Source organism: Muscardinus avellanarius, assembly GCF_963383645.1.
Source record: "Muscardinus avellanarius genome assembly, chromosome: 11".
In the NCBI taxonomy this organism is placed as follows: Eukaryota; Metazoa; Chordata; class Mammalia; order Rodentia; family Gliridae; genus Muscardinus; species Muscardinus avellanarius.
Genome location: NC_137797.1, coordinates 56015771 through 56035026, shown reverse-complemented (window position 1 = coordinate 56035026; position 19256 = coordinate 56015771). Strand labels below are relative to the sequence as shown.

The 19256-nt window shown below is 34.1% G+C and overlaps 1 protein-coding gene across 1 annotated transcript in view; it reads left to right on the top strand.

Moving 5' to 3' along the window:
* LEMD3 (LEM domain containing 3) overlaps positions 1–19256 on the top strand; it is a gene marked incomplete at both ends in the record, with an annotated part of 61202 nt that overhangs the window by 33388 nt on the left and 8558 nt on the right. The window contains 3 exons of the mRNA XM_080705524.1: positions 6248–6285; positions 10231–10297; positions 13662–13729. Of these exons, the coding sequence (XP_080561650.1) occupies positions 6248–6285; positions 10231–10297; positions 13662–13729 (173 nt within the window). The remainder of the gene's footprint in view (positions 1–6247; positions 6286–10230; positions 10298–13661; positions 13730–19256) is intronic.

The window sequence follows — 19256 nt, the reverse complement described above, 5'->3', positions numbered from 1 at the left end:
TTTAGATAAAAATACTTGCCTTAAGCTGAATGTGGTGGTGCACTCCTGTAATCTCAGTACTTGGAAGGCTGAGACAGAAGGGGCCCACGTTCAAAGCCAGCACATAGTAAGTTAGAACCTGTTTAAAAATAGAAAGAAAATTTATTTAAAGAATTGGAGGTATAGTTCAGAGGTAAAACACCCCTTGGTTCAATCTACAGTACCATCAAACAATAGCAAAACCCACAATAAAACTTTTTCTTAACCAAATAGAACAAATATTTTCTGTAGTTATTTGTATAATGAGAAGAATGTATACTAGCTTTGAATATGTGTGTGTGTGTGTGTGTGTGTGTGTGTGTGTGTGTGTGTGTGTGTTTTACTGGGAATTGAAACCAGAGGCGTCCTACCTACAAGGTATACCACCAGCCCTATTTTATTATTTTGTTTTGAAATAGTGTGTCACTAGGTTGCTGAGAATCCTGCTATGTTGCCCAGGCTATCTTCAAATCTTTGATCATCCTGTCTCAGCCTCCCAAGTACTAGGATTTCAGGTATGCACCACCATGCCTGGTTTATCTAGCCTTTTTGAATCCCAGTTTATTAAGCTGCCCTTACCTCAAGGAAATAACCTAATCTTACCATGTCTCCATATCTTTGTTCACAAAATGGTATACCTGCTGTAAACTGGTGATGTTGTGAGGATGAAATGAATTACTTCTTGTGTAACTGGCAGCAGTGTTTTTTTCTAGCATATACAATGTGCTCAGTAAATGTAATTTCCTATTTATTCAGAGGACAGGGTTGTACAGGTGATCAGAACTGTATTTTCTTTCTGCATTGGTGAAGGCTTTTACTCTAGGACACTCAGTATGCTTTCAAACTTCTCTTTGGTTAGCATGTATTTAGCATTCAATATCCAAGGCATTGAGATAGGAAGAGAATTTGTAGTCTTGTTGGGGGAGGAAACAAAACACCAAGTAGTTAAATCATAATAAAGGATAATAAACTGGGTGTCTGGCACATGCTTATAATCCCAGTACTTGGGATGCTGAGATAGGAGGATCGCAGGTTTATGGCTGGGCCTTAGCTATTTAGTCAGGCTTTCCAAAATTAAGTGAGACCTTGTAGAATAAAGAATATGCTGGGTGTGGTGGTGCACACTTGTAATCCCAGCATTGGGGAGATTGAGACAGGAGGATCGAGGTTCACGGACAGCCGCAGCTACTTGGTGAGGCCCTTTGCAACTCAGTGAGACCCTGTTTCAAAATAAAGAATAAAAAATAAGAAATAAGGTTGGAGGTATAGCTCAGAGGTAGAATGTATCTGGGTTCCATCCTCAGTATTGCAAAAAAAAAAAAAAATTAAAAAATAGGGCTGGGAGTGTAGATTGGAGGTAGGACCCCCCAGTCCTGAAAATAAATAATAAATATAAATAAAAATATAAGGCAGTAAAGACCATTGCACTTTTTTTTTTTTTTAAAGCTTGCTGCAGATAACACATATTTCAGTTCTCTGGGGCTTCTCTCTTAGAAAGAGATACAAAAGTGTTGAAGGTTGTACAAAATCTGTACTTGCTCACTTCCTTAAGTAATCTTACTAGTCTGACTTCATTTCTTACACTAGTTCTCTCTTCTGTTCTATCCAGACATACCGGCTTCTTTCCATTTTTTGGAAGAATATGTCAGGAATGCTACCACCTTCCAGCCTTTATACTTAGCTCTTCTGCCCCAAAACATTGAACTTCAGATATCCACATGGCTTGTTCCCTCAGCTAAGGTTTCTATTTAAATGCAGTCTTCATATGGCTTTCTCTAACTATGTTATTTAAAATTTTTTCCCTTCCTCATATATCAAGCACTATTTTCTACTGTTTTTTTCAAAGCACTTAAAACCATTTGGCATATTATGTAATTTTAAAATTTATTAATTGTCTCATAAAAACCCACTAAAACAAAAGTTCCATGAGGGCAGAAATTTTTTTTTTACTCAGTACCAGATTTCCATTGTCTAACACAAAGTACTCAGTAGAATTTTGTTAAATGAATAAAGTCTTATCTTCTGAGCTTAAAAGAATTATGATTACTATGTACTTTACTGGTAGAGAGTAACCAAAATAGAACCTTTCTGAGAGATCACCAATTTATTTAGGTAATATAAGCATTTACTTTGAAAGTAACCAGTGGTTGAATTTTTAGTTTTTTCTGTTTATCTGGGAATTTATAATGATTGACAAATTTGATTTCTGCCTTAGAGTGGAAAAAGTTTACATTTGATGAAAGATCAGTAAAACTAGTAATGTTTTTGAAATTAGAGAGGTTTGGAGAAGGAGAATTTTGCCTTATTGGATCCCGAGGCAAAGCGTGGTTGTAAACCATTAGAAGATGTTGAGGGATCTAATTAAACAGTTTAGGAATTTGATTTATAGTCATTAGGATAGATGAAAGAGAAGTCAAAGTATTAAGGACTTGCACAGAGAAAAGTTTGGTGCATTTGATGTTTGAAATAATTCGAACAAAATTTGAAGAGGAAATGGACATACTAGGGGAATTTGAGAAAAAGCAGTAATGAGAAGCTGTTAGAGATTTAGGGTATAAAGGAAAGCAGTAACACATTAAAAATTGCATAAACTTTGTGCCTGTAGGGGATGGAAGAGTAAATTTTGGAGTACCATCTTGGTATTATTATTTTAAGATAAGGGAGGGATAAGAACTATAATTCACTTTGGGTTCTCCCTAGAAAAGAGACAGAATAATAAATGAAGTGGCAAAGTTTGCTGCAGGCTGCTTTTGAAAATAAGGTTTCTTAGTCTAGTGGCATATGCCTGTCATCCCAATATTTGGGAGGCTGAGACAGAAGGGGATCACAGGTTCTCAGCAACTTAGTGGAAGGGATCACAGGTTCTCAACAACTTAGTGAAGCCATTTGCAACTTAATGAGACCTTGTTTTTAAATAGAAAGATTGAAAAAAAAAATAAGGCTGGGAGTGTAGCTCAGAGGTAGAATGTTCTTGGTTCAATCCCCAAATGAATATACTTTCAGGCTACACCCTCTGTTCTATTTTTTATTCTTTATTCAGAAACAGTATCTCACCAAGTTGTGGAGGGCCTCACTAAGTAGCTGAGGCTGACTGCAAACCTGGGATTCTCTTGTCTCAGCCTCTCAAGTACTGGGATTATAAGCATGTTCCACCATGCCCAGCTGAGACTGGGTAATTTGAATGAGATATATGGATATATTTTTAGAAATACTGAAATGATTTGAGGAAGAAAAACTAGAAGTATAATGATACTTCTTCTTGCAGAAACTTGAGGACTTATAGTTGCTGTTTTGGAGGGAGTTTCCTTCTAAAACAAATCTCCAGGCTACATTTCACTTCTGCCATTGTTAACTTAATAGATATGTCATCGTATATATGTATATATATGTGGTAGTAGGGAATAAAGGTGATTGAACCCATGGACATTGTACCTTTGGGCTATACCCCCAGCACTATTTTTATTTTTAGTTTGAAACTGGATCTCACTGAGTTGTTGAAGCTGTCCTCAAATCTGAGGTCCTCCTGTCTTAACCTCCCAAATACTGGGATTACAGGCATGTACTACCATGTCTGGCTATTAATAGGTGATGGTTGTCATTGGCACATGGGGAAATAAAAGGTACTTAGGGTAGAAAGTATCCTCTTTTGACTTTTTGGATATGTTATGGTTTTAGGTACTTCAGCCTATGAGGTAAGAGACAGCAATCTGGAAGGACAACAAGGGTAGAGTGATCTCCCCCCCCAACAAAAGTGGTGTTTTTTTTAAGCTGGGCTTGGTGGTGCATGCTTGTAGTCCCAGCATTAGGGAGACTGAAACCAGAGTATCACAGTTCAGGAACAGCCTCAGCTACTTACTGAGGCCCTTTGCAATTCAGTGAGACCCTGTTTCAAACTACAGAATAAAAAATAGGGCTGATTATGTAGCTTGGAGGTCGAATGGCCTTGGGTTCTATCCCCAGTACTGCCCCCCCCAAGTGTTGTTTTTGTTAAATTTCTCTGTGTTATTTTGTCTCTCTCTACCTTTCCACTTGCTCAGAACATACATTCCTCCAGCTTCCTGCAGAATTTATAACATTTTTGCTTTAGTGGTAGCTCTCAAAGTAAAATAAGTAGATATAGCTTAGATTGTACAACCATCAAGCACTGATTGTTCAGTACTACTCTGGCTTCAGTCATACCAACATGAGTAACACCTGGTCCCCTGGTGATAGAGCACCTATAATGTATAGTTATGCTTTCATAGAGACACTTGAAGAGCTGCTTTTCCATTTCATAGTCTTGACAAGAAATGACTTTGTATGAAATTGAAAAACTAATGTTGCCATGGCTTTTCTTTATAGACTTTAAAATTCATTTTTTAGAATTGCATGCTTTTTCCTTATAAAGAACAAATAAAATGCTTTTTTTTAGTATTATCTGGCCAATTTATTTTAAGTTGACTGACAAGATATTTTTGGTAGTATATTAAGCTAAATATAGCTTTATTCAAACTTTAGAATTGATGTTACTATCTTTTCAGTCCATGTGTTCTGATTTTTAGCATTTAAGCTTTAAGCTGTATTACTGTTTCTTTCTACTCTCCTTTTGAGTACTTTTGATTATCTGTCTTTCAAAATTTTTCTTTCATAGCATTAAAAGCCTTTTGTTATATAGAGAACATTTATCTCAAAATCTCATAACAGAATCTTTTTTGATAACAAGATACATTTTTCCCCTTGCTTTTTTTTTTTTTAAATTAATTGTACCTTGTTAAACTGATCTCTCACATGAACTTTCTTAGAATCAGGCAGTTCCTGATTCCTATGGGACTTCCTGTTTTCTCAAATAAAAATAGAAATGCATCTCAGAAAGGAAACTTTGTCAGTGTGAACTTTATAAGATCAGTAAGTCTTAGTGGTGACCTGGATTAACAGGTACATAATCTGTGTAACATGTGAAAATTTTCAGCTATCTGAAATCTATGAGTATTTTTGCATGTAATATTAAAAGAGATTGTAGAGAGAGGTTCTGAATAATCTTTAGAGATGCTTATGTATTTAGCTGGAAACTACTTTTTTGAGGGACTGGCGATAGGAAGATTGTGTGGAAAACATTAAATTCTTTCCTTATAAGTTAATATTTTATTGGAAATTGTAATTAATAGTGACATCTATTTTTATTTTTTCTGCTTTTCTAAATGTTAGCAAAGATTAGAAAGATGTGTGTGTGTGTGTGTGTGTTTGTGTGTGTGTGTGTGTGTGTGTGTGTGTGTGTGTGTAGTTCTGGGGGTGGAACCCAGGGGCTTTTCTATCTCCGGTCTATACTCCCAGACCTGTTTTATACTTTATTTGGAAACAGGGTCTCACTAAGTTGCTGGGAGCCTAAGTAGCTGAGAGTGGATTCGAACTTGTGTGATCCTCCTTTTTCAGCCTCCCAAGTGCTGGGATTACAAGCCTGTGCCACCCTGCCCTGCTTAGAAAGAATTAAAAAAAATCATTATAAGTTAGAATTTTAAATGAATGGGTGTGGTGGCTTGTAATCCTAGTACTTGGGAAGCTGAGATAAGATTGCAGGTTTGAGACCAGCCTCAGCTACTTAGTGAGGCCCTCCACAACTTAATGAGACCTTATTTCAAAATAAAAGAAAGGGCTGGAGTGTAGCTCAGACGTAGAATGTCCCTGGGTTCAATCCTCAGTACTGCAAATTAAAAAAAAATTAAATGAATTACTAGGTTTAAAGCATCTTGTAGTCAAACATCCGATTTTAGTCTATATTTTGAAGAGAAATTAAGGTGAAAGCATAATACAGTCATTTGAGTACTAATGGGTAGTATGTATTCGGTGCATATTAAAGCACTTGGCATCAGTGCAGGATTTTCATACAGATTATCTCACTTAATCCTGACAACCATGGAAGGTAGGTGTATGATAGTTATCTCTCCCATATAGAAGAAGAAACTACAACCTAGAGTGGCTAATAAGTAGTGAAGTTGGGACTTGAAATCAGTACCTGACACTAGAACACTTGCTTTCAGTGGCCATGGAGAAAACCACATATTGAAAATGAGAATGATCAATATATAAACCTGAAAAGTTATTTCCTTAGCTTTTATTACCATCAGTTTTTTTTGTACTATGCATATTTACATTCGGTTTTAGTAAAGTATTTGCTGGCATTTCAAAGGGTAAGATTTAAGTTCTTATTCTTAAGTGACGCTAATAGTTCTTTCTTTTTTCTTTTCCTTAATAGTAAAAAACCCCTTTGATGAAACATTTGGAAATATACAAGTAAGTAAAAGATTGTAATACTGATATTTTGTGCCATTTTTATGTGATAAAAGTATTAACATATTTTGTTAAAAATAATTTTAAAGTTATTTTAGTTTCAAAATATGCATTTCTTATTATTCTCAGTATTCCTTGAGTATAATATCATTAAGTCTGACACAAATTTCCTGGAAATGTGCTCTTTTTATTATTTTAATATAAAGCTAACTGCCATGTAAAATGGAAATGACATGTCTTTTGTGGATCTGTGTCTTTTACTTGAAAGTGTGTTGTCTTCTCTTACTGGATGCCTGAGTAGTTTTTATCCTTTTTGTCATCATTTTGACTTTCTTTGAATATTTTGAGCATTGGTATACCTAATAAACCATCAGGGCAGTAAATGATTTAGAAAGGGCAACCTATTTAAGATTCTCATTCTTTACAAAGAATACTGAAGTAATTTTAACCTAAGTTTGACTTAGATAAAAATGGGCTCCACTAGCTGGGTGTGGTGGTGCATACCTATAGTCACTGTACACAGGAGGCTGAGACAGGAGGATCCCAGATTTGTGGCTAGCCTCAGCAATTTAGTGAGATTTGTAACAACCTAACAAAATGCTGTCTCAAAACAAAAAATAAATAGGGCTGGGGGTGTCACTCTGAGGTAGAATGCTGCTGGATAATCTCCAGTACCAAAAAGGGGGGGGTCCATTTACCACCATTATAGGTACTTTGAAAATTAAGAAATTTAATCATATGTATGCGTATGCATTTAATCATATGTATTAAAGCATGAATTACTAACTAAATATTAGTTATTCACAATTCATTTTTAATTTTTGTATTATAGGACTTGACAGTTGCATAGGTCTGTAAAGAAACTATTTATTGTACCAAAGGATCTTTACTAAAGTATAATCAGATCTACAGACATTACTTTAAATTGTTGAGAGTGGAATTTTGAAATAATTATATTCAGTAATATTTTTTGTGATGACATTTGTTTAATGTCAGCTCTAAAAGTCAACCTTGCCAGTTGCAATATTGAGTCTAAGAACACTACAGAATCATAATTTAAATTTAGTGGGTAGGGGCTAACTGGGCGATGTGTGCATGTATGTCTACACAAGTTTTTTTTTTATCCCATTTTGATGTATGAATACAGTGCACCAATATAAAAATTAAAAAAAAAGTAATTTAAATTTAGTATCCCAGTACTTGGAAAGCTGAGAGAGGAGGCTTCCAAGTTCAAGGCCAGAATCAGCAACTTTAATGAGACCTTCTTTTAACAAAGAAAGGGCTGGAGTGTATCTAAGTAGAATGTCCCTGGGGTCAATCCCCAGTACTGCAAACATCAACAACAAAAAATACAGTGAATCAAAACATGAAGTTTATTCCCAGGTCTTTTATAATAATCAAAGATGTAATCACAGAGTACTAAATATTCAGATCTTGTTTTTAAAAGGTGAATAAGGATGGGCATGATCTGGAGGTAGAAAACAGAAATCAGTTTCTTTTTCTGTTAAGAAACATACTTCAAACTTTTATCTACTTTATTTCCAAATATTTGTCAGATGTTCTATCATTGGGATGAATTGCTGCTCATTTTATTATTGTGAAATTTTTTTGTAGTTCACTGTGTTACAAATGCAATGCTTTTTCATAATCTTGGGTTTCAGCCCTGACCTTTTAAAGCTTTTGGTTTTTGCAGTTTGGATTTTTTAGTGTGTGTGTGTGTGTGTGTGTGTGTGTGTGTGTGTGTGTGTGTGTCTGGGGATAGAACCCAGGGGAAGTCTATCTCAGAGATATAGCCCCTGCCCTATTTTTTATTCTTTATTTTGAAACAGGGTATCACTAAGTCGCAGAGGGCATCACTAAGCTGAGGCTGTCCATCCTCCGGTCTCAGCCTCCTGAATGATGGGATTACAAGTGTTCACCGCCACACCCGGTGGGTTTTTAGTTTACATGAATATAACAGTTGGCTTGATTCCAGATCTTCTTGATATAAAATTAAGAGGGGAAAAAAGGTAAAAGGGTTGGAAAGCAAATGTCAGCTGAGGAAATATCTCTCAACTGTATGACATAAAACCATATGACTTTGGTGGTAGAGTCTGGGAACCTTTGATGAGTTTTATTCCTAGTGTCACTGAAAAAACATGTTACATGTCAACATGTTAACCAAATTTTTAGTGTGCAAACTTGTTTTCTTAAACATAAGGATAAAAATAGATGGATGAAACTGTATTAGACACAAAACATTACACTTTTAACCTTTTTTGTATCTTGTCTGAATTTGCTTCATGGTCTAATTCATTTAGAAATAAGGTTTTGTTGAACATTTCATGAATAAAGGAAATAATAAAGACAGAGCCCCCCAGTGAATCATGAATTGATTTTATTTATTTTTGTAGTACTGGGGTTGGAACCCAGGGGCATTCTACCTCCAAGCTACATCTCCAGCCTTATTATTTATTATTTATTTTGAAACAGGCCCTTATTAAGTTGCAAAGGGCTAAGGTAGTAGCTGAGGTTGTCCGTGAACCATGATCCTTCTATCTCAGCTTCCCAAATGCTGGGATTACAAGTCTGAACCACCATCCCTGGCTGAATCATGAATTTATTTTAGATAGTGGAAAAAATTATTATCCCCTCACCTCACTTACCTTTCCTCATTGCTTATATTGGTCCATCTTAATCCCAATTGCTCTGAAATTGGGGATATCATCATTTAGATTACTTGGCAGGGTGCTTAAACTATACAATACTTCCCTTTCTAAACTCCTTTCATTTAGTCATTTCTGCTTCCAGGCTATCTTGTACTTCTGCTCCAAGTAATATTCCTGATGTACATAAATCTGGTTTACTTTCCTCCTCCTAAATTTTAAGAATAAGTTAATTTTGTTGTCTTAGTATCCCGGGATCTCTGGCAGTTAATTCCAAACTACTTTTCTAGTACTTTGCTGAATAATTAGAAGTATGACCAAAGGTTTTGGGGTTACATGCCGTTTCTCATGTTGTTCCTTCTACCTGGAATGCTTGTCAGTTATATTCTGGTGAAACTCAAGTATTCTACAAATGCATTTTTCCATACCTGTTCCCTCCTCAGTATTTGTATTGTACTTTGCAATTGTAATGTAGCACATCCTATGTATTTTATATAGTCTTTGAGAACAGAAATTGTCTTATTCACTGGGTCTCTCACTTTGCTGAGAAAATGAGCTCCTAACTCGTACTTGTTAATTTTACTGAATGTTTGCTTCATATTAATGTTCGGTTCATAAGTTTATATAGGGATACTTTGGAGGATTGTGTGAGGATGAGGTAAAAGTGTTAATACTTAATTTTTCATTTTGTGTGGTTGAATCAGAGTGAAAGAAAACATGGAGGGCAGTCTTGATGAAAATAGTCTCATAACAAGCCGGGCGTGGTGGCGCACACTTGTAATCCCCATGCTTGGGAGGCTGAGACAGGAGGATCGCACAGGTTTGAAGCCAGCCTCAGCTACTTGGTGAGGCTCTCAGCAACTTAGTGAGACCCTGTTTCCAAATAAAATATAAAATAGGTCTGGGAGTATAGCCCGGAGGTAGAAAGCCTCTGGGTTCTACCCCCAGTACCACCAAAAAAAAAAAAAAAAGAAAAAAAAAGAAAAAAGAAAATAGTCTCATAACAGTATATGTAAGATTAAAGGAAGATTGGAAGCAGTAGTTAGGGAAGTTTATTGTGTATTTTAACCTCTTTGTTAACACTAATTTTAGTGCCAGTTATCTTCAAGAAAGTAAATTATTTAAAGAGATAATTGAGATTATTAGAGTAAGGTTCCTTACAATTGTGTCTATTGTTTAAATATAAATTTTTCTTCTATCCTGTGTAGCTTCAGTGGTTTTAAATTCATTTCCCATTTTTCTTTTCAAATGAAAATTATTGGTTAGTATTAGTGTTATGGATATTTCACTTTTTTAATTTTAGGAAAGTGAAAAAAGTCTTATGATGAGCACATTATACAAGCTTCATGATCGATTGGCACAGCTTGCAGGTAATTTTTTTAGCATGCATAGTCTCAATGTTTCTAAAAATTAATTTGCACAATACCATGTTTATCAGTAGAAATAATCTTTCCCAAATGCAGTGTTATATTTGTGGAATATTTTTTGTTAGAACTTTTTATTACCTATATTATGTATGTATGTATGTGTGTGTGTGTGTGTGTGTGTGTGTGTATATATATATATATATATATATATATATATATATATATGGGCCTTTTTCCTGTCTGCCATGTATATTAGCTATAAAATTATATGTATTGTGTTATATAATTTTAAAGTCAAAATTTTTTTTCATTAATACATTCTGAAAGCTTAAGTATCAGTTGGGTAACCAATTAACTAAAATCTTGACTATAAAAATACAGATTTCTCTTTTGTTGTTTATATAGGTGTCATTTCCTTAGATAGTGTAAATATATTCTCATAGAATATTGTTTTCTGATTCATTGCATTTTCTTGATATTTTGCTCTTAGTCTTTGAGAACTCCCAGATACCAACACAGCTGCAAATAGAATGATTTGTTATACATGAATTAGTATTGTTTGGCAACTGTAAGCTACAGTAGCAGCATACTTGTTTATTACCTTTTAACTTTTTATAGTTATTCTTATTTTACATATAATCTGAAGAAGAGACTTTGGATTTCCTACTTATAAGCAGTTATAAGAAAATAAAGTTTTATGTCAGGTGTGGTGGCACAGTGCTTGAGAAGCTAAGACAGAAGGATCACAGGTTAAAGACCAGTTTCAGCAATTTAATAAGATCCTTAGCAACTGAGACCCTGTTTCAAAATAAAAAGAGCTTGGGGCTGTAGCTTGGCAGTAGAATGCTTATGGGTTCAATCATAAGTATTTAAAGAAGAGAAGAATAATTCAGTTTTTCAAACTTTTTAATGTAGCAGGTCATTTTTTGGGTACTAGATTGTTAGAAGCCTTGTAGATAACATGTGGAACTACTCTAGTTGAATGGAAGTATTTGGGTCCTTCATTCTGTTCTTTTTTTTTTTTTTTTAGCCTTAAAATTCTATGTAGATCACTAAAAGACTTTGCATTGACTAGCTGTCATTCATATTCTATAAGCGAATGACATTTATTTGGTATATTTTGGCACCCAGAAATAGGCCAAGTATGTTCTCTAGCTACAAAATCCTGATATTGCTTACATAAGCATCTCTACCTATCTCTATAGCATTGTTTTAAGAAGTGTCGTCTGTGGCCCATAAGATCAGCATAATATTGAGTTGCTTAAAAAAAAAAAATACTGATTTCTTCTTTTAGGGTAAGGAATGGCAAACTTTTTACTGTTGCCACATAGTAAATAATTTAGGCTTTGTTGGCTAGACTGTCTCTGACACAACTATTCAGTTCTGCTATTACAGTATGAAAATAACTATAAATACTACGTAAGTGAATAAGCTTGGCAGTATTCCAATAAAACTTCATTTATGAAAACCAGCAGCAAGCCATATTTGGCCCTAGTTTGTAGTTTGCTGGCCTCTATAGAATCTAAATCTCTAACAATGCATTATAAAGCTTGAAAACTTGTTTTCTGAATAGGTACTTTTTCCCTTCTTTTACAACTACTAGTTTTAAAGTCTGGCTACTTAAAAAAAAAAAAAAACCTGGATAAATAAGAACATGGTTACTTTTATTATAGAAAAGTTTGCCAAGGATGTGACTTTAATGTTAAAAGTTCTTAAACTACTTGACAGATACAGGGAAGGAAAAACTTGAAGTTGAATATAGAGGAAAATTTATCTCTAATCACATATAGCCTAAAGAAAAAGCTTTGACTTTTCTCCCCCCATTCCTTCCTCCTTTTCTTTTTGGTACTAGGGACTGAACCTAGAGGAGATCTATCTCTCAGCTATATCACCAGTCCTATTTTATTTTTGTTTTGAAATAGGGTCTTACAGATTGATGAGAGTCTCACTATTTACTGAGGCTGACTTTAAAACTGCAATCCCTTGCTCAGCCTTCCAAGTACTGGGATTACAGGCGTGTGCCACCATGCCTAGCTTCATAACTGACTGTCTTTTTTTCTTTCTTTCTTTCTTTCTTCCTTCCTTCCTTCCTTCCTTCCTTCCTTCCTTTCTTTCTTTCTTTCTTTCTTTCTTTCTTTCTTTCTTTCTTTCTTTCTTTCTTTCTTTCTTTCAAAGAAAATTCAAGCCTGTTGTAGTAATGTATGCCTGTAGTCCCAGTACTTGGCCGACTGAGACAGGGGGATCACAGTTTCCTGGCCAGCTATGGCAACTTAGTGAGACCCTGTCTCAAAATCAGAAAGACTGGGGGTATAGCTCAGATATAGCGTGCTCTGGATTTAACCCCCAAAACACACACACACACACACACACACACACACACACACACACACAAATGAACTGTTATGAGAAAAGAAAAACATAGTTTCCAAATTTTTGTAACATATTTATAGAAAGCAAATGATAGAAATGTCTGCCTTATTTCATTGTTGGTCTAAGTTACAACAGTTTTTAGGTATGCTATGCATACTCCTTGCTTAAGATGGGTTTAGCTACAGTCTGAAAATGCTCATGTTTTAGTACAATAAAAATTCACACTTTGTTATATTCAGGAATTATTAGCTTTAGGAATAGATGGATGAGTTAGTACATGTGTTAGCTAGCATAGTGATTTGCTGAAAAATTTCCCTTCAGAAATAATATTTATCTGTAGAGGGCCTCCTTTTTTCCAAAATCTATGAATGGTTTCTATACTGGCTTACAGTGTAGTTGAGAATATGAGTAGATATATTGTCATCTACATTGAAGTTCGTTTAAAGATTGTAATCCATTTTAGGGTAGTTGTTTACTCACACCAGTACAGAATATTCATTTATTCATTCATTTATTTATTTGTTTTATTTATTCATTTATTTATTTATTGTACTAGGGGTAGAACCCAGGGACTTTTCTATCTTCGGGCTATACTACCAGACTTTACTTACTTACTTACTTATTTACTTATTTGTTTATTTATTTATTTATTGTACTGGGGGTAGAACCCAGGGGCGTTTCTATCTTCAGACCTAATTTTTTTTATATTTTATTTGTAAACAGAGTCTCACTAAATTGCTGAAAGCCTCACTAAGAAGCTGATGCTGGCTAAGAACCTGTGCGATCTTCCTGTTTCAGCCTCCCAAACACTGGGATTACAAGCATACACCACCACACCTGGGCAGAATTTTTAAATAAAATACAAGTAATATTGATAGTATTTTTTCTTTACTGATTATAGTAATATAATCTATAATTGTATAATTTGTAAAACATTTTGATTTATAGTTCTTTTGTTTAACAGTATACTGATTCAAAATAATTCTAATCTTTTCAGGAGATCACGAATGTGGCAGTTCTAGTCAAAGAACACTTTCTGTCCAAGAAGCAGCTGCATATTTAAAAGTAAGCAATGAAATTAGAATTTTGATAACTTTTCTTAAATCTATGTAAACCATTAAAAGATGTTTATCAAAATGATGATGAATTTTACTGTTAAAAACATGGACTTACTGTTTGGTATAATAAGAGTAGATAAGAGAAAGTACAATTGCTCAGCATTTTTTGTTTTAATTAATTTGTTTAGAACGTTTTGTAGTAGAGGTTGCACATTAATTTGGAAAGGGTATAAAAAACACTGGTGAGAACCAGGTGTGGTAGTACTTATTTGTAACCCTTGTACTTGGGTAGCTGAGACAGGAAGATCACAGGTTCGTGGTCAGCTGCGGTATTCCAGCAGGTATGAAGTGATAATCTCACTGTGGTTTTGATTTATATTTTGGTTATTAGTGATTTTAAACATCTTCTCATATATCATTTCTGTGTACTATATACATCTATATATACATTTACTATTTTTTGGTATTTGTATGTTTTGAGTGAGAATGCTTTTCTAAGGAGGTTCTTTCATATTTACATTACAACACAGATAAAATAATTTCACTGTAATATTGTAAATAGTATGATTATTATAAATTTGTCCTAAGTTTTGAAAAACCATGAAACCTCCAGCTTTGTTCTTTTTTCTCAATATTGTTTTTGGCTATTTGGTATCTTTTATGGTTGTATATAAATTTTAGAACATTTTTTCTGTTTCTGCAATATATGACCTTGGAATTTTGATAAGGATTGCATTGAATTTGTAGTATTTAGGGTAGTATAGAAACTACCTAGAGAGACATAAACATTTCTATATATTTATATTATGGTTTTGCCTGTGACACCATTAAGGTATTAGATTTTAGAGTAAGTGAACCAAAAACTATAAAGAGCATTCAACAAGTATAGGCTTACTTTTTCCCTAGCTTGTAATGCATTTTAAGCACAGTAAGTATAATAAATATTTGATGGAATAAAATGAGTGAATAAGCCTCAGTAAGATTTTTTTGTTTTCTTGAAATTGACTTTTTACCTTTGATTAATCTTTATATTTGTACCACTTGTCCTTCAAAGGAAGTTTAAGAAAAATGAATTATTAATTTAAATAATTTAAATACTTTTTCTAACTCCTCTGATAGCTTTTCTTGAGCTATACTTTCATCATTTTTAATATTGAAAGCTTGTATTTATTTGTGAGAAGAGGTCCCTCTAGTGGAATATTTGGGAAATACATAGCATTATGTTTTTATAAAACTACATATTAATATGTTAAATGTGAGAGCATTGTATAACTTTCTTATATGGTTAATGTCATGAATGGCAGTTCAGTTCTGATGTCACTTTCAAAAAACTGGCTAAACTTTGACATTGAATATTTTTAAGATTTGTGAAAAAATAATAGGAAAGTAGTAGCAGCAAACCTATCAAGTAAGAAGACCTAGCTTGGAATGCTAACCCTTGTCAAAAACATGTGTCTTCATGGGAAGTTAAATATTCAAGAAGTATTAGAATGAGGGGGGAAATTTCTTAATTACAGCTTATCGAGTAGAGTTAATTTTTGGTAACTTTCTGTATGATACCTTTAATTTTACAATGATTCAACAAGGTGGGTCATAGTAGACCCAGTTTTGAAGAAAATAAACCTTAGAAGGATTCAGTAACTAAATTATCTAGCTAGTATATGATTGAAATGGGAATAGACCCCTAAAGTACTTGGTTTTCCTGTTGTACTTAGATGAACAGATTGGGTTTGTCACTCTTATCTCCGATGAAGAGGTAATCATAGGAGATGCATCTGCATAGATGGTGTATATCCTCTTGTCCCTATTTAATGTATACTGTATATAGAGCTAGTCTATAATGGAGTCCTGGATCTGATTCCAGGTCTCTTTAATTCTGAAAATCATTATATTTCTCTCATTCCTAGATATATATAAACATGGGAAAATACCACATGGATATTTCAATGATTTTTTTCAAATATCTGCATCTTTAAAGGATGTTGTAATGTCTGTGTCTTTTATCTAATCCTGATTAATGTAGTATAATTGAAGTTGTGTTCTCCTAATGCCCCTTCATCTTTATTGTCCTAAACTTTTCCTCTATAATTTAAAAATGGGTACAAATTCTGTTTTATTTTATTTACTTTTTAAAATTTTTATTGGTGCATTGTAGTCATACATCTTAACGGGATAAAAGATGGTGGAGACATACATGCACATATCACCCAATTAGCTCTTATTCAATTCCCGCCTCATTCCCTCCTCCTCCCTTCTTTCCATGCTTGGCTTAGTGGTTGACTTTGATATGTTTAAGTACATCATGTGCTTTACAGAGTTTCCTTCTTCCCGCTTCCCATCTCCTTAAACTAGACCCTAAAGGTACAAGAAACTAAAAGGGGAATCAATACATTGGATTGCATAATATTTAAGAGCTTCTGTACAGCAAAGGAAACTATCAAGAACGTCAACTGAGAGCCAACAGAATGAGAGAAGAGTTTTGCCAACTACTCCTCCGATAAAGGAGATAAGGGGCTAATATCTACAATATACAGAGAACTCAAGAAACTAAACACTAAAATAACAAATAATCCAATAAAAAATGGGCAAGCAAACTAAATAGACACTTTATGAAGGAAGAAATTCAAATGGCCAATAAATGTGTGAAAAAATGCTCAACATCATTAGCAATCAGAGATGCAAATCAAAACTACTCTCAGATTTCACCTAACTCCAACTAGAAGGACAATCATTCAAATTGCAAACAACAAATGCTGGCAAGGATGTGGAGAAGTGGGAACTCTAAAACAATGTTGGGGGGGATTGTAAATTAGTATAACCACTTTGGAAACAGTATGGAAGATCCTCAGAAGAATGGGAATGCACATAGGAAACCAACCAAACTAATGCATGTGTATCTACGTTATTAGCTGCACAATTCACCATTACCAAACTATGGAACTACCCAAGATGTTCATCAACAGATGAATGGGTTACAAAACTCTGGGATATGTACACAATAGAATTTTACTTGGCCATAAATAAAAACACAGTTATGTCATATACAGGGAAATGGATGGAACTAGAGGACATTATGCTAAGTGGGATTAGTCAGTCAAAAAAAAAAAGCAGATGCTTTCTCTAGTGTATGCAAAAGCTAGGGAGAAATGGGTAATAGGAAGAACTCTAGATGAAGAAGGAGATTCTATAGATGAGTGAATAAGGCAATCTAACTTATTTTTTGAATTAAAATAGTGATTTAGTAGTATTTATGACAACTGAAACAGTTGCTTAAAGCTATGTAATTTTATTGCATAAAATTTTAAAAATTACATTTCCTCATTCTTTAATAGTTTTTACTCATATCAGTCTATATCTTATAAATATATCGAAAATGAGTGTTGTAATTTTATTTTTTAAGCAAGCTCTTTCTCGCTCATCATTTTAAATGTTACCCCCCCCCCCAACACACACACAGTTGGGACTGTGGTATAGTTCAATGGTAGAAGAGGCCTAGAAGTTTGATCCTCCAGCATGCCCATTAATAAGGAGTTGATTAGCTGGGTGTGGTGGTGCACTTTTGTAATTCCAGCATTGGGGAAGCAGAGACTGGAGGATTGTAGTTCATAGACAGCCTTAACTACTTAGCGAGGTTCTTAGCAACTAAGTGAGACCCTGTTACAAAAATTAAAAGACTAGGGCTGGGCGTGTACCTCAGGGGTACAATGCCCCTGGGTTCTATTCCTGGTACCACACCAAAAGAGTTGATTAAAGAATAGAATAAGGATAAAATGGAACACTAATTTTGAAAAAGTTAGTTTTCTTTTATGTACTGACATAATACTTTGTTCTATAAAAAACCAAGTAGTATGGTATCGTGTCACTTTTTATTTTCTATACTTTTATTGGTGCTGTAATTATACATCAGAGTGAGATTCAGAGTGATACAAACATAAATACATCACTTTGTGTATTCCCTCTGCATTCGACCCTGTTCCCCCTATTTTCTTCCTCCCCATTCATGTTAGTGAAATGGGTAGTGAAACCTTCATGTGTGGATGTAGCATTATTTAAATTTTGCTTCATTAGTTCTTTTTTTTCACCTTCTCCACCCCTTTCCACTGTTCTACTGGTTTCTTTCTTCATCTAACTGAAGTCCGTTTTGTTTCTTAATTTTATTTCCTGAGCTTTAGGGGTCTTATTGAGGAAGTCTCTACCAGTACCTATATATTGGAGAGTTAGTGCTATGTTTTCTTCTAGTGATTATAAACTCTCTAGTTTAATTTGTAGGTTTTTAATCCTCTTTGAGCTGACTCTGTGCAAGGGGAGAGAAAGAGGTCTAATTTCTTTCTTCTACATATGAAGATACCCAGTTTCCCCCAACACCATTTGTTGAAAAGGCTTTTTTTCCAGTGTATATTTTTGTCACCTTTATAAAAAATCAGCTGTTTATAAGTGTATTTGTTTCTGTATCTTCTATTCCATTGGTCTGTGTCTGTACTTCTGCCAATATCCTGCTGGTTTTGTTACTATAGTTTTTCAGTATAATTTAAAGTCAGATACTGTGATGCATTCTGCATGGTTCTTATTGCATAGGATAGCTTTGGCTCTTCTGGGTCAGGTTTTCATATGAACTTAACATCATTTTTTTCTAGCTCTTTGAAGAATGACATTGTTATTTTAATAGGAATTGTATTGAATCTGTAGATTGTTTTTGGTAATATGGACATTTCGACAGTATTCTGTTTATTGAAGAACATGAGAGTCCTTTCCATTTTCTTTTTTTTCATTTTATAGTTTTTATTGTAGAGGTCTCTTTTTCTTAATGGTTAGATTTATTCCTAAGAGGCTATTGTGAATGAAATTACTGTTTCAAATTGCTTTTTCAGTGGATCCATAGGTAGTATATAGAAAAGCTATTGATTTTGCCGGGCGTGGTGGCGCACGCTTGTAATCCCCGCGCTTGGGAGGCAGAGACAGGAGGATCGCGCAGGTTCGAAGCCAGCCGCGCACGCTGGCTTAGGAGACCCTGTTTCCAAATGAAAATGTAAAAATAGGTCTGGGAGTGTAGCCCGGAGGTAGAAGGGTTTCCAGGAACCCCAGTACCATCAAAAAAAAAAAAAAAAAAAAAAAAAAAAAAAAAAAGAAAGAAAGAAAAGCTATTGATTTTCATAAGTTAATTTTGTACCCAGTCCGCTTCTAGTACTTTTATTTAAAAATACCTACCCATAACTGTTTTCAAGTTTTTTGATTTTCCATAATTACTAAGAACCACAAATGAAGGATATATGTATATGTATGTGTTTATATATAAATATATATTTTATATATTTAGTATGGCACAGACAAGTATAAATATACATATATTTATTATGTTAGGAATTAAAACTGAAGAAATCAAGTTATTCATTAATAATAATGAATCTATTATATGTTGACATAGTTTTATGAAAATAATTGTTTTCCAAAATAGGATTTATTGAGACTAGTGATATTATTTTCCCTTTTTAATATCTCTTTAATGTCTGGCTTAATAAAAGTTAACTGGATTCCTC